At 47.6% G+C, this 15996-nt stretch overlaps 1 protein-coding gene across 3 annotated transcripts in view; it reads left to right on the top strand.

The window, feature by feature from the left end:
- Positions 1 to 3815: 3815 nt before the first annotated feature.
- FRAS1 (Fraser extracellular matrix complex subunit 1) overlaps positions 3816 to 15996 on the top strand; it is a 489520-nt gene continuing 477339 nt past the window's right edge. For all 3 annotated transcript variants that reach the window (XM_066574335.1, XM_066574336.1, XM_066574334.1), the window contains exon 1: positions 3816 to 4186. In XM_066574335.1, the coding sequence (XP_066430432.1) occupies positions 4114 to 4186 (73 nt within the window). In that variant the 5' untranslated portion in view covers positions 3816 to 4113. The remainder of the gene's footprint in view (positions 4187 to 15996) is intronic.

Raw genomic sequence — 15996 nt, 5'->3', positions numbered from 1 at the left:
TTCTCTGAACTTGCTCCAGTTTGTCTATGTCTTTTATAAAGTGGGGTGCCCAGAACTGGACACAGTATTCCAGATGAGGTCTGACTAAGGAAGAGTAGAGGGGGATAATGACCTCACGTGATCTAGACTCTATGCTTCTCTTAATACATCCCAGAATTGTGTTTACCTTTTTTGCTGCTGCATCACATTGTTGACTCACGTTCAGTCTGTGATCTATTAGTATACCCAAGTCTTTTTGACATGTGCTGCTGCTTAGCCCAACTCCTCCCATTCTGTATGTGCTTTCTAAATGTTTCTTGCCCAGATGTAGGACTTTCCATTTCTCCTTGTTAAATACCATTCTGTTAGTCACCGCCCACTGTGCAAGCTTTTCTAGATTGTTTTGAATCCTCTCTCTTTCTTCTCCAGTGTTAGCTATCCCTCCTAGCTTTGTGTCGTCTGCAAATTTGATCAGTTTCCCCTCAATTCCCTTCTTCAGATTTTTAATAAAAAATTTTGAACACTGAGCCTTGTAGTACCCAGCTTCACACATTCTTCCAATTGGATGCGCAGCCATTTATGACCACTCTGAGTACGATCACTCAGCCAGTTGTGAAACCACCTAACAGTTGCCTAAGACCTCAGAACCAAAGACCTCTGCGTTGCAACCTCTGCAGAGACAAGTTGTGGACTGGATGGAGAAAACACCACAATACTAATTGTAGATGTTGTCACACGTGAGTCATTGTTTATTCTGTCACTGGCTGCCTGTGATCAGTCCTGTAATCACGGTATGGTCTGTAGAGTGATGATGGGTAGTAGCATTCTTGTTTGTGAATAGGACAACTCCTTCATACTTTACTCTTCTTCAGGTCATATTAGGAAATACAAACTTAACCCCTTCGTGACCGTCGATACACCTATTGGCAGCCTATGTATGCAGAGAGATAGCAGGGTGATCTCTCTTCATACACCGCATGCGCCGGCTGTTTCTTACAGCTGGCAGCAACGGCCGGATAAGCTGCGCGGCTGTTAACCTTTTAAATCAGGGCTGTTGACCCTTTAAATGCCGCTGTCACTTCTGACAGTGGCATTTAAATGCCCTGAACGATGTTCTGGGATCCCGTATAGCCCCCCGCGATGAGCTGTGGGTGTCGTGGCATGGCTGCCTGTCAGATTGCTGTATGATGTAATGATTGGGTTATTAGTTTAGTGATAATTTTGTACAGCATGCTACATCATGGGGATTTCATGTACATAATGTAATCACCCAGGTAGGGAACGCGTTCTTAAAACCACCTCCTCCTGATCGTTGGATCAGAGATAGAAAGCCCTAATGCAGGTGTGAATGGTCCCTTACAGAGAGTCTTTCAATGACAGTGCATGCTGGGACTTGTAGTACCATGACTGTCCAGCAGACATGATATTACATCATGATTTAAAGGGATTGTGCAACGTGTAACACCTATGCCTTTTCCATGGGATAATGGATGTTTCCGATTGGTGAGGTTCAACTGGGACCTCCGCTGATCCCGAGATGTCTTGTGCCCCCCAACCCCATCATGTGAATAAAGCGGTGGTCGAGCATGCATGCTGCAGCTCCATTCAGAATGCTGGAGATAGCCGAGTACAAGCGCTTGTCTCGGTCAGTCCCATTAACCCTTTCCAATCCAACTTTGGATTCAGGGTTTCCTAAAAAGCTTTCTCTTTTTGCTGTTATACAAGGGTGCCATCTGCTGGCTAAAGCCAGTGTGTGCACGCCAGAGAGGCTCCGACAGCAGAGTGGCTGGCAATAGATGGTAAGAATACCCTGTCGGACGTCTTCTGACATTGGGGCTGTACAAGCTTCAATCAGAATGTAAGAAGTCGTCAGACAGTGGATTGGAAAGGGTTAAAATGTATAGTGCACCAACGCTTCTGCTTCACCTCCACCTTATTCATTCATTCATTCAGCGGAGTTAAACAGGACCCCCATTCTCATGATCCCTGGTGGTCCCAGTGATTGGACCCTCACCAATCACTTACCCTTCTCCTGTGGACAGGGTGTAGGGGTACTTTTTCACGTAGTGATAAATCATTCGTCTGAGTGAATGAACAAACGATATCCTAATTTGCTCATTCGCTTGAGCGGTCAGTTTGAATACAAAGCTGAATTGTTTATCTATTGTTCTGCGCACGCCTTTTGCGCTATGAATGAGTCTTTTTTGCACGCATATCGGCTTATTTTGCCGCACTTTTTCTGTTACTTTTGTGCACATCAAACAAGTGAAGCGACTAAGTAGTACCAGATGTGATCGTTCTACAGCGGATGTACGCAGTGTTTCATGCGTCTCCTTGCGCATTTGCACACGCCCCCCCCCCCCCATTGACTTCTATTGGGAACGTTGGTGTGCATGTTGTATCAAAGAAATGTGCGCTCAGAATCCGTAAACGTGTGCGAGCCCATTGAAGTCAACGTGTTCTGCTCACTGAACATTCTGCGTGTAGACTTTGCGCGCGCAAATATGTCCGTGTAAAGAAACCCCACGTATCTTTTTTAGGTAGTTTAGCAAAACCGCCCTCAGGCCCCCTACACACGGGCGAATCTGCAGAGAATGGAACCCATTGATTTTCATGGGTTCGTTCACATGTGTGTATTATTCCTGTACATTTCGGTCACGCACAGAAAACCCGCCGCACGCTCTACTTTCCTGCGCACCCAACCTCTCTGTAGAAGTCAATAGGGATGCGCAAATGCGCACGGAGATGCGTGGAACACTGTGTAATTGTGCAGGAAAAACACAGAACACATCTGGAATTCAGACTAATTAGCCATTTCATTAGTATATGTTTTAGGCGAGCGCAAATGAACATGGCTTGCGGGCGCAAAAACTACAGTAACACCCCCAAACCCCGCCTCCCCCCTTTCACAAAACCGTTCATTCCGGAGCTGCGCAGTGCTCTAGCGCACGCAGATAGGCGTAACTCGTGTGAACGAGCCCTTAGACTGGGTTTACACGGAGCGTAAATCCCGCAGTGGGACCGCACGGAAATTCTGCGAGCCCCCACTGCGCCGTCTGTATTGCACTGTGTTCATCCCTCCCCATAGAGAGGAGAGATGGCCGTGGAGGAAACCGCGATACAATTGGCGTTCCGTGGCTTTGAATTCCACGCGGCTCGGCCCTAGCGGACCGTCCGCACGGTGCGGATGAGATTTGTACAAATCCCATCCACTTTGCTGCTTAGTCTTGGGTTTAAGACTGCTGGTGAAATGTCCGTGCGGACATTCTGTGTGAACCCGGCCTCAGGGGGAGGACTGGGCTAAAACCTCGCCCTCGGGGAAGGACAAGCTGGCTACCCCTCCGCTGACCCTCAGAGCACTACTTGTGGGGGCAGCCTAGGAGTAAATTGTGAGGTAAATCTGACTGGAATGGGGGTCTTCTGTGACCAGGGGCTAGGACTAGTGAGCCTTGGGCTAGACCCCGTCCTCCTCGCCTCCATTATGGCCGCCTGTCCTCATGCTCCAGGCTGGAGCCGTCAGTCACACAACATGAATCAAGAGGATCAGGTTGCTCGGAGTCACGTGACTGCCGCCCGTGTGTATGTGTGTGAGGGACGGTAAAGGACTCCCCCCAGGACCGAACCCCTCTAGTCAGGTAGCCCTCTCCTCACAAGGGGCAGCCGGCACTCGCCCTGCAGGACGGAGCTTTCCCGCCAGCCGTAGGGCACGGCTCCCTGACTCCCCCTCATGGAGGAGGGCGGCCAGTGCTGCCCCGTTCTCCTCAGCGCTTCTCTCTGGGGCAGTCAGTCCCCTGGAGAGGGAGGGGAAGAGGAGCAGGGAAAGTTGAGAGCAGGAGGAGGAGCCGCTCCCGGAGTGTCTCCGGCCAATGCCGCCGCTCTCACACATGTCCACCTTGCAGCGGCGGCTCCACCTGATCCGAGCACGAGTTCACACGGAGCGTCAGCGCTGTGAGTGCACGGCTATTCCCGGGGCTGTGCGGGGAGAATGCACTGCGGGCTCCGGGGGATTACAGGGAAGCAGCCGCTGCTGACACCATGGACCGCGAGGACCTGTGACTAGTCCCCGGCCGGGGATGAACTAGTCCTACTAGTGGCCACACTGACCCTGCGGCTGCTGGATTAACTCCTTGCAGGATGGACGGGAAGCTGAGGCTGCAGGGCATAGTGATTGTGCTGGGATTGGCAGCCCTCCTTACACGATCGGAAGGTCAGTGCCCCATATATATATATATATACACTGCATACCATATAGCCGTATGTGATAGATACAGGCGAGCACTCCCCTTACTGCTAGCCCATTCCTGTAGACTAATGCAGAGACTCGGGCTTGTTATGTGGCTGCACAGGTAATGGATCGTGTTCTGTATAGCCTATATACTCCACCACTGTCTGTGATGCATAGGTATGTATACATATCTACAGAATGCATATATGCATGGGTATGAAATATGTAATATTGCCAGTTTCCTGTTGGATCTCGTGGAGAACAGTCATGTTGGAACCAAATGTATCAATTAGGAACCAAATGTATCAATTAGGAACCAAATGTATCAATCAATTCCCCCCCCCCCCCCCCCCCCCCCCCCCCAACACTTTTTTTCAGGCATGAAGTGACAAAAGTTACAAAACTTTTCAGCAGGGAGGGTGGCTGTCAACTCCACCAGGTGCGGGCAGCAGTTGTGTGTGGCACATGGCGGTACGCGACTACTTGTAAGGCCGTGTTCATTCCACACTTTTTGAAAAGTTCTGCCAGACTTGTGTTTCAATCCTATGGCTACACGGTTCTGTAGATCGGCCATTGATTTCCATTTCTTTATACAAGACAATCTGCGCACGTTTGTGTCTGCAGTCGTGTTGACCGGCACAGGCAACAACACTTTTTATAAAACAGTTGAGGTGCGCCAAGACAGAGGAGCCAATTATTTGGCAAAAGGACCCTTTTTTGACATGTCGGGCTAATAGTGTATACATAAGGACTAGAGATGAGCGAGCGTACTCGGAAAAGCACTACTCGCTCGAGTAATTTGCTTTATCCGAGTATCGCTGTGCTCGTCCCTGAAGATTCGGGTGCCGGCACGGAGCGGGGAGCTGCAGGGGAGAGCGGGGAGGAATGGAGGGGAGATCTTTCTCTCCCTCTCTCCCGCCCGCTCTCCCCTGCTCCCCGCTGCGACTCACCTGTCAGCCGCAGCGGCACCCGAATCTTCAGGGACGAGCACAGCGATACTCGGATAAAGCAAATTACTCGAGCGAGTAGTGCTTATCCGAGTACGCTCGCTCATCTCTAATAAGGACAGCGTGTGCTCAAGCACAGTGTAAATGTAGTCCGTGTGTCCAATTATATTACACATAGTGTGTAAGGCTAAAAGAAAGACATCTGTCCATCTAGTTCAGTCTATTATCCCCAATGTTGATCCAGAGGAAGGAAAAAAAGAAATCCAATGAGGTAGAAGCCAATTTTCCTAATTTTAGGGAACAACATTCTTCTACAATCTGGCAGTTGGAATAATCCCCGGATCACCGACCCTTCTGAAGTAATCAGTGATATAGCATGTAATATTGTATCACTCAAGAAAGGCCCCTCTTGTACTCTTATGGAGTTCACCATCACCACGCCCTCAGGCAGAGAGTTCCATAGTCTTACTGCTCTTACTGTAAAGAACCCCCTTCTATGTCGGTGTAGAAACCTTCTTTCCTCTAGATGTAGAGGGCGCCCCCTTGTTACAGTCACAGTCCTGGGTATATATAGATGATGGGAGAGATCTCTGTACTGTCACCTGATATATTTATCCATAGTTATTAGGTCGTCCCTCAGCCGTCTTCTTTTCTTAACTAAATAACCCCAATTTTGATAGCCTCTCTGGGTATTGTAGTCCGTCCATTCCATTTATTACTTTAGTTGCACCCTTTGTACCCGCTCAAGCTCTGATATGTCCTTCTTGAGCATCGGTGCCCAAAACTGTCCACAATATTCCATGTGTGGTCTGACCAGTGACTTGTAAAGAGGAAGAACAATGTTCTCATCATGTGCCCCTAGATCTCTTCTGATGCACCCCAGGATCTCATTTCCCTTGGCAGCAGCTGCCTGACACTGGTTGCTCCAGTTCAGCTTACAGTTGACTAAACTCCCCAAGTCCTTCTCCATGTCAGTGTTCCCCAGTGGTTTCCCCTTTAGTGTGTACCTCTGCCCATGTGCAGAACCGCACATTTATCAGTGTTAAGCCCCATTTGCCCCTTTTTTGCCCAAGCCCTCAGCTTATCTAGATCAGTTTGCCACCACATCCTATCCTCTCTTATGTTAATTACATGACCTCGTTTGGTATTCTCTGCAGATATAGCTATTTTACTGTGCAATTCTTCTACCAGGTCAATAATAAATATATTTAAAAAGAATAGAGCCCAGTACTGCCCCCTGTGGTGCCCCACTAGTAACGGTGACCCAATCAGAGTATGTACCATTAATAACCCCCGTCTGCTTTCTATTACTGACCAGTTACTTACCCGCTGACACACATTCTCTCCCAGACCAAGCATTCTCCTTTTATATACCAACCTTTCATGTGGCACCAGGGGTATTGTAACCATGAGGCAGATTTAGCCTTCTTCCTTGGTCAGCGCACTCTAGTGGGCAGGTGGGGGATTACAGTAGATAAGAAGAGAGGATCTGGATGCTGATGACTGAATCAGGACCTGGGGTAATGTCCCTAGGGGGCAGAGCTTGGCATTGTAACTAGGATGTGTGCTGGGCAGTGGAGCTGAAGGACCCTTTTGATAATATCATGAGGGGTGCAGCCTAGCAGTGGAGGCTAAAGGTCCAGTAATGATGGAAATTGGGGGAGATCTTATTGCCAGGGAAGTGCTGAGACTTCTCGTTCTCTCCTCTTATACCTTCTGACATAACAGCCTGGATGTAATGTCTTCTCATATTGCGTAGTGACAATATGGACATGCTGGGACTTCTAGTTCCCCTCTTATATTCTATCCCTGTAATTGCCTCTGATGGCCCGGAATGTCCTAGACTTGTTGGCTTGCCTTCCTTAGGGTCTGCACCCAACTGCCATCCCAGCTATAATTGCTCTTTTGCTTTTACACAGTAACGATGATTGCTCAGACAATGGAGGCGGAGTGGCCCGAGGATCATATTGGCCCGCCCACCTCGATTCACAGTATATGGCAGCCGTTCAATCATGGGCTGCCTATTTACACACGCTTATCGACATTTGATTTTTAGGCCTGCACGATCCAAATGGCAAACAAATTTTTAGCCAAGTTAAAGGGGTTGTCCCGCGCCGAAAGCTAAAATTTTTTTTTTTTGCCCAGTCTCCCAGTACCTATAAAGGAAAAACGCTGCCATGTGTTAGTAAAAAAAAAACAAAACAATTCCCTTACCTGAATCCCCGTTCAGCTACTTTAAAAAATCTTCTGTCCAAGATGGCTGCCGCTGGTCTTCTCCCACAGTGCCCTGCGGGTCTTCTCCCATGGTGCACTGTGGATGTTCTTCTGCTGTCTGCGTTCCACTGCCGATTACAGCCACACCCATTGGCTGATCGGCACCATGTGAGGGGGCGGAGCTATGCGATGACGCTGAGAAGGGGAGGAGCCAGGACGCAGCTAGTGAGCCCACAGCCTCCAGGAGATGGTTTTTCTCTGCGCAAGCGCGACTGTTGCTGCGACCAGAGAAGAAGGCTTCAGTCGTCGCCATGGAGATGGGGACGCCAGCATCGGAGGGGGTAAGTGTATAACTTCTGTATGGCTCATATTTAATACACGATGTATATAACAAAGTGCATTAATATGGCCATACAGAAGTGTATAACCCCACTTGCTGCCGCGGGACAACCCCTTTAAAAAAAAAAATCTGGGCGTATACTCATCCAAATGAATGAATGCTATTTCTATCCAATTTTTTTTTTTTTCCACCTTTTATGGCCCTAAAGGGCCCTTAGGGTATGTTCACATGTGGTAAATACACTGCAAATTTTTTGCAGTGTATTACACCAGCAGAAAAGTGCATGATATTGAGAAATCCATGTGGATTTTCTTCTATTCCTTCCCCTTTTTCCCTGTAAGCCATGTACTGCTGACAGTGACTATTTAAGTTGCTTTTAAACATTTGCCATTTATTGCTTGTACTCTTATTTCTAAGGACATTGTCCCAGTCAATAAAGTTAAGAGCATCTCTAATCTGATTGAACTTTGCCTTCCTAAAGTTTAATATTTTTGTGGCTCCTTAATAAAACGTCCCATTGAAAGCCAAGTGGAAATGTATTCTATTATGGTTCTATTTCCCAGGTGTCCCCTGACCTGCACCCCTGTGGTTCTGTCAGGTCTGTTGCCATGCCTCTAGTTGGTGATAGAAATTAATACCTGCATTCATTTTTATAGTTGATGGATCTGGATGATGTTGTGTAAAGTTTTAAAGGGGTTGTCCCGCGAAAGCAAGTGGGGGTATACACTTCTGTATGGCCATATTAATGCACTTTGTAATGTACATCGTGCATTAATTATGAGCCATACAGAAGTTATTCACTTACCTGCTCCGTTGCTAGCGTCCCCGTCTCCATGGTGCCGTCTAATTTCAGCGTCTAATCTCCCGATTAGACGCGCTTGCGCAGTCCGGTCTTCTCCCTTCTGAATGGGGCCGCTTGTGCTGGAGAGCTGCTCCTCGTAGCTCCGCCCCGTCACGTGTGCCGATTCCAGCCAATCAGGAGGCTGGAATCGGCAATGGAACGCACAGAGCCCACGGTGCACCATGGGAGAAGACCTGCGGTCCACCGTGGGTGAAGATCCCGGCGGCCATCTTCGCAAGGTAAGTAAGAAGTCACCGGAGCGCGGGGATTCGGGTAAGTACTATCGGGTTGTTTTTTTTAAACCCCTGCATCGGGTTTGTCTCGCGCCGAACGGGGGGGCTATTGAAAAAAAAAACAACCCGTTTCGGCGCGGGACAACCCCTTTAATAAAGTTATGCTGAATTATATGGTATGGATAACGCTAATCACACGTCTTGTCAGGTAGCAGTAGATGACGTTAACAATAAAGACAGAATTGAGATCATCCTGATGGTCCGTAACAGAAGTTCACATCAGGTGGCAAAGGCTTTCAATTAAGAACACCCCGGAAGACAGTCAGTGAGCGTGCGATCTGTCAGGAGACTGACAGTTTCCCTGAATTTCTGAACCGCTTTCCTGCCGCTTCCTGCGCTCACTGACTGTCTTCCTTGATTGAAATCCTCGGCCACCTGACATGAACTCATGTTATCATTAGACATGCAACATTTAAAGAAAATCTAGTAGAGACATTGTTTCCAATAATGTAACATTAGCGCACACCTGCCCCTGTGACCGCGCTGGTCCATCCGTCCCTGTACGGCGGTAGCATTATGAGCTGACGGGGTTTGTGCACCTGAAGCCTCCTGTGTATCCATGTGAATGGCTGCCTTCTATTTTTGCACATAATGCGGAGGCTACATTGTCAGACTTGAGTCGATGAGGGGGGAACTTCTCAAATCTACTCCTACAGCTCACAATTTAGAGTAATCAAAACTTCTAATGCTTCTCATGAACATAAAAATAGAGAGCTGACAATGGGGCTCGTTGCCTAGAGATTCATATTATTACGCGCTGCAGCTTGATATTTCACCAGATGCGAGGATTTAATTTATATACTTTGTCTGCACAGATAATGAATTGCTTTATTATGTTTGTGCGAATAAAGCCACATTAAAGAACATTTCCTGTTTAACAGCAATGAAAAAACTCAAAGGTTGTCATTCAGCAGAAAGGTTAAAATCAGTAACCCTAGTGTTAACCAATCACCTTAATTACAGTTGGGGTCACTGCGCCCCCCTGTGTTATTTCCTGTGGTTTTCAGGTTCTTTCGCTGAACAGAAAAGTAACTTAAAGGGGTTGTCCCGAGGCAGCAAGTGGGTCTATACACTTCTGTATGGCCATAATAATGCACTTTGTAATGTACATTGTGCATTAATTATGAGCCATACAGAAGTTATAAAAAGTTTTATACTTACCTGCTCCGTTGCTGGCGTCCTCGTCTCCATGGTGCCGACTAATTTTCGCCCTCCGATGGCCAAATTAGCCGCGCTTGCGCAGTCCGGGTCTTCTCCTGTTCTCTATGGGGCTCCGTGTAGCTCCGTGTAGCTCCGCCCCATCACGTGCCGATTCCAGCCAATCAGGAGGCTGGAATCGGCAATGGACCGCACAGAAGAGCTGCGGTCCACGGAGGAAGAGGATCCCGGCGGCCATCTTCACCGGTAAGTATAGAAGTCACCGGAGCGCGGGGATTAAGGTAAGCGCTCCGGTAAGCTTTCTTTAGGTCCCTGCATCGGGGTTGTCTCGCGCCGAACGGGGGGGGGGTTTGAAAAAAAAAAAACCCGTTTCGGCGCGGGACAACCCCTTTAATGCTACAATTAATTTGATACCTAGTTAAAGGGGTTGTCCCGCGCCGAAACGTTTTTTTTTCCCTTTTCAATAGCCCCCCCCCCCGTTCGGCGCGAGACAAACCCGATGCAGGGATAAAAAAAAACAAAACGGGTAGTACTTACCCGAATCCCCGCGCTCCGGTGACTTCTTACTTACCTTGTGAAGATGGCCACCGGGATCTTCACCCTCGGTGGACCGCAGGTCTTCTGTGCGGTCCATTGCCGATTCCAGCCTCCTGATTGGCTGGAATCGGCACACGTGACGGGGCGGAGCTACGAGGAGCCGCTCTCTGGCACGAGCGGCCCCATTCAGAAGGGAGAAGACCGGACTGCGCAAGCGCCTCTAATCGGGCGATTAGACGCTGAAATTAGACGGCACCATGGCGACGGGGACGCTAGCAACGGAACAGGTAAGTGAATAACTTCTGTATGGCTCATAATTAATGCACAATGTACATTACAAAGTGCATTAATATGGCCATACAGAAGTATATAACCCCACTTTGTTTCGCGGGACAACCCCTTTAAGTATATTATATGCATGGATAGATAAGAGAAGAATGTATAATGTATGCCTTGTCCTCTTCTCCTATGAGCAGGTTCACGGGGAGTGCATGCTAAAGTGCCTTGAGACGCTGTGGTGAACGTTAAGCTGCCTGCAGTAATGTTGTTTCCTAATTTTTTTGAGCAATATGTTCCCTCATTTGTCTTCTGAGATGGAGATGATCTATATAATATCGAGCCCTCATGCAGTCTCCCCCCCCCCCCTAACAGTCTGGTGAGGAGCATGCAGACCAGTAAGGAGGTCATTGTGTTGGGTTTTGGCAGTGCTTCTCCAGTTCCTCCTTGTATAGAGGGGCAGATACTATTGCTGATGTTGGGTGGATGCCTTTCTACGGCCTTGTCTAGCTCTCCTTGTGTAATGGCCCGTATCCTGGTGTCTGCTCCATGCTTTTGAGACTGCTGGGATCTATGTTCCATCCTGGAGAAGCAGGACTACTTGTGCAGCCTGATTGGGCTGCAGGTACTGCTTCATGCTACCAGTAGTGACAAGGACACTAGGGATTTATTGCAGAAAACTGAACATTTGAAGGGAGGCTATAGTACCCTGTTGTACTGCTTCTAACTTGTATACACATGTGATACAGAAGGTGGGGCATGAAGGCTCTAGTACCCTGTTGGGCCACCTCGAGGTATGATTCACCATGTGATACGGGAGGGCATGGAGGCTGTACTACCCTGTTGGGCCACCTATAGCTTGGATGCAAGATGTGATACAGTCGGGCATGGAGGTTCTAGTAGCTTGTTGAACTGCATTTAGCTTGGATTTAAGATGTGATAGGGCGAGCATGGAGGCATACGGGTTTCTTATGGTACCCTGTGGCAAATCACTCCACATTTGCTGTACCTGAGCCTCTAGAGCATGCAAATCTGTCGGCTGTCGAAGTTGGCATCTCAGATGTTCCCATAAATGTTCTATTCGTAATAAATTTGGCGACCAAGCATACCACTGTGGCGACCAAGCACGCCACGGAAGTGTGACAATGTTGTGGGGACATTCCTGTGACCCCCTTGTGTGTGCGGCTAAGCCTATCCGGCTGAAAAATGCCTCTTGGAAGCCGCCATGAGAGGAACACATGTGGCTGCAGGATGTCCTGAACATATCACAGAGCTGTCATTGTCCCTCGTACCACTACTAGGCGGACCAACTGTTATATGCAATGGCCCCTCAGACTATCACACCAGCAGGGGGCAGTGTGCCACTCCACAGTAAATGCAAGATTGAGGTACTCTTCTCTAGGTCTCCAGACATAAATACGGCCATCATCAGCGCCCAAACTAAACCTGGATGAATTGCTAAAGACAACCCAGTTCCACCCCATAGCAGTCCAGTTTTGTTATTCACAACACCACTGGAAACAGAGGTGACAGTGGGTGTCATAAACAGTACATGTAATGGACTCCATGAGATCAAATGTCCTCCAGCCACGCGCCTGGAAATGATTCTGAAATACACAGGAGCCTGTAACGATGGCGCCACTTGTCTCTGGATGGTGGACCAAAACACAGTTGGAGCTGCTACTGCTTGTTGGATGGTCAGACACTCCTCTTTACTGGTGGTCTGTAGGGGGCATCCTGAGCCCTGTCACCTTGTGTGCCCCCATCCACTGGTGCCTACACCCTCCTAACAGTCTGGTTAGAACAGCCCAGTGGGGGACAATTCATGGATACGACCATCCAGCTTCTCACATCCCAATAACGCGCCCCTCTCAGACTCTGGTAACGGGGTGAAATCTTTTCTCTGCGTCGTAGAGGGGTCTAGTGGCCAACAAGCTCTACACAAGCGGAAGAAGAGGTCACTACACACAAGGAGCCTCCAGGAGCCTCTTATAGGACAAGGGGGGAACCACTTTTAGGGTCTCGGGTGACAAGACCGTTCATCTAATCACCACAACTCCCATCATTTACACATCTGCCTGAGATGGAAGTGCAGGACGAGGTTTGTAGCGAAATGATAACTTCTTGTAGGGACTTGAATTTTTTCACAGAGTTGCCAACCGCAGAAACAAAAGTCCCAAGGTGACGTGAAGTCGAACATTCTATGCTCATATACTTGATGACTTTAAGATGCCGTATATTTTTGCTGTCCGCCTCTAAGAAGGGTGCCACCTGTTAGGTATTTCCAGGACCTGCAACTAAGCAAACTGTTGGTCTTACTGGGCTTCCATCCCCCAAAGAAGAAACAGGGGGAGGGGATGTTACTGCGGGCTGGAGATTGCGCTCAGGTCTTTTCCCACCTTATTAAGCAGGGAGTTCTCTCTCATTGTTTGTTTTGCCTCTGAGCTGAAGGTAGATTAAGGAAGAGATTATGCCAGAATTCCAGAGCCTGCTAATATTTCATCCTGCTACTACATTGTTTAACCGTGTGGAGCTAGCGGGCAGACAAGGTCAACCGAGCAGGTATACTTCTATTTTTATAGCGGTTTACATTCTTGGTATGATGGGATTCTAATGTACATTATTATGGTAGTAGTATTAAAAGTAATAGGAAAAAAAACAATTTTATATAAGGCTCCCTACAAACGGGAGAGCGCGATATCAGACCGTGGAATTCCGCCAGAGATCACACTCGTTAACATGCGAGGCCTTTTTAGATCAAAAAATGCATCCTGAAGCTTCTTGGAAAGTTGCAGCCCTTTTCTTAAAGGGGTTGTCTCGCGAAAGCAAGTGCGGTTCAGCACTTCTGTATGGCTATATTAATGCACTTTGTAATATACATCGTGCATTAAATATGAGCCATACAGAAGTTATTCACTTACCTTCCCTGCGCTGGTGTCCCCGTCTCCATGGCTCCGTCTAACTTCAGCGTCTAATCGCCCGATTAGACGCGCTTGCGCAGAAGGGTCTTCTGCCTTCGGCTCGGTTCAGCAGCAGCGGCGTTCTGGCTCCGCCCCCTTCTACGCGTCATCGCGTAGCTCCGCCCCATGCCATGTGCCGATTCCAGCCTCCTGATTGGCTGGAATCGGCACATGACGGGGCGGAGCTACGCGATTCAGATGAGCGTGTTTATGTGCGTACAGTTGTGCGCACAAAAATGCGCGCCTACGAGAACCATTGATTCCTTATGGTGTGTTCACATGTCCGTGTTTTACAGGCGTGCAAACGCACGTACATGCAAATCATAGGACATGCGTTCACCATAGGTCCGTGGTGCGTGTCAGTATTCCCTAGCGGGGAGTCCCCTTGTCACTGAACACTGTGACAGCACTGTCACAGTGATTAGTGCTAAGAGGACTCCCCTCGGGGAGTAAAGAATCCCCTGCCACAGTTGTCACAGCAGTGACAGCTGTGTCAGAGGATCGCAATGTTTTCCCATTGCTTTAAATGGGATCGGTCCTTCTGCAGTCCCGTTGAAAGCAATGGGCTGCTGGCAAGCCCTGAAGGGATTTTCAGGGAAGGGCTTTACATATAAGCCCTTCCCTGAAAATCATTCATAGAATGTGTTAAAAATAAAGGGGACTCTCAGTGGAGATAAAGAAATCCTCTGCTACAGCTGTCACAGCAACATGTTTCAGTAGGAAGGGGATAAATCACCCTGAGAAGCTTCTGACAATCGAACAGAACAAAGGATCAGTCATATTGGAATAAAACATGGCTGATCCACGGTTTACCCTACGTCTGCCATTGGGCAACTCTCAGTAGTCCCTAATACACATGCTCATACATATTATACCTATACAACCCTATCCTTTCTGTTTGCTGAAGCCTCAGGTAAAGGGTTGGACTTCTGCATGGGTTATAAGTGTACTTCATTGTAAATACTCATTAATCTGATTTATCACCCGGTCCAGAAAACTTTGGATATTAGAGAATAACAGAAATAAATTGTGCTTATGTAGAAATAATAAATAAAAGGGATCAAGTTTATTTATGCTTTTTGTTTATGCAATCCCAGTGTTGCCTTTAGGCCACACCCACTTTCAGGAAGCCACATCCTTTTACTCTAAGCCACACCCATTTTAGGTCAAAAAAAGTATCTAAATGTTATGCAGGATGTGTAATACAGTTTTCAGATTAAATCTGTTCCAATATACTGGATGGTAATATAATACATGTTCCTATTTGAAATCAGAGGCTGAATGTAGCAAATATGATTGATAAAGTAAAGGTGCAGAACGAGTCAATATCCTCGCTGTAACCACGATGTTCATGCAGTAAAAATGAGCTTGCTTCTCACTCAATCAATGTTTGGAAATAAAAAGTTTAGTCGGTTATGGATTTTTGGAATGGAGTTTTGTGTTTGGTTAATTTGTTTATTGAGATGTTCCTCGTTAAATTATGGCTATTATACGGCATTTTATTCAGCTCTCATCATTCTATCATTGTTCTCTTGTGATTTATGTTTTGTCCTAATGAATATTAAATAAAATCGCCATTAGATGGAGGTCACACGGTGGTTTCAGATCAGGATATCTAAGAAAACTGTCAATTACATTTTTTCAACACTTCAGTGACTTATATTTTCTGCATTTTAGAGGGAAATAAGGATAAAAACAGTTTTTATCATGTATTATTTTTTCACCGATACAATATTTAGACCACCAATTTAACCCCCTATAAACCGCCCATACGCCTTTTGACGGCGGCCGTTAAGGGGCTTTATTCTACAGTGTCTTCAAAAAAAGTTATTAGAACTCCAGTGCAGTTCTCCTGGGGCGGGGGGGGGGGGGGGGGGGAGTGGATGCTCGGCTGTTGGATGACCGCTGGGCAATTGCTTTAACCCTTTCCAATCCAATTTGTATCCGGGTTTTCCTAGGGGGCTTACTCTTTTTCTGCCGTTATACAACAGCGCTATCTGCTGGCTAAAGCCAGTACTGCATGAGGTGACACGTTAGATAGGGTCCAACAGCAGAGAGGCTGGCAATATACAGTAAGAGAACCCCGACGGATGTCTTCCAACATCGGAACTGTACAGCCTTAAATCATAATGTCTTCAGAGGTCAGACAGTGGATTGGAAGGGGTTAAAACCGGTTACCAAAGAAACTTTCGGATCCATGGTGTTTAGCTCTTAACACACCGTGGT

Source organism: Eleutherodactylus coqui, chromosome 7 (assembly GCF_035609145.1).
Source record: "Eleutherodactylus coqui strain aEleCoq1 chromosome 7, aEleCoq1.hap1, whole genome shotgun sequence".
NCBI lineage: Eukaryota > Metazoa > Chordata > Amphibia > Anura > Eleutherodactylidae > Eleutherodactylus > Eleutherodactylus coqui.
This window is presented reverse-complemented; position numbering and strand designations above follow the sequence as displayed.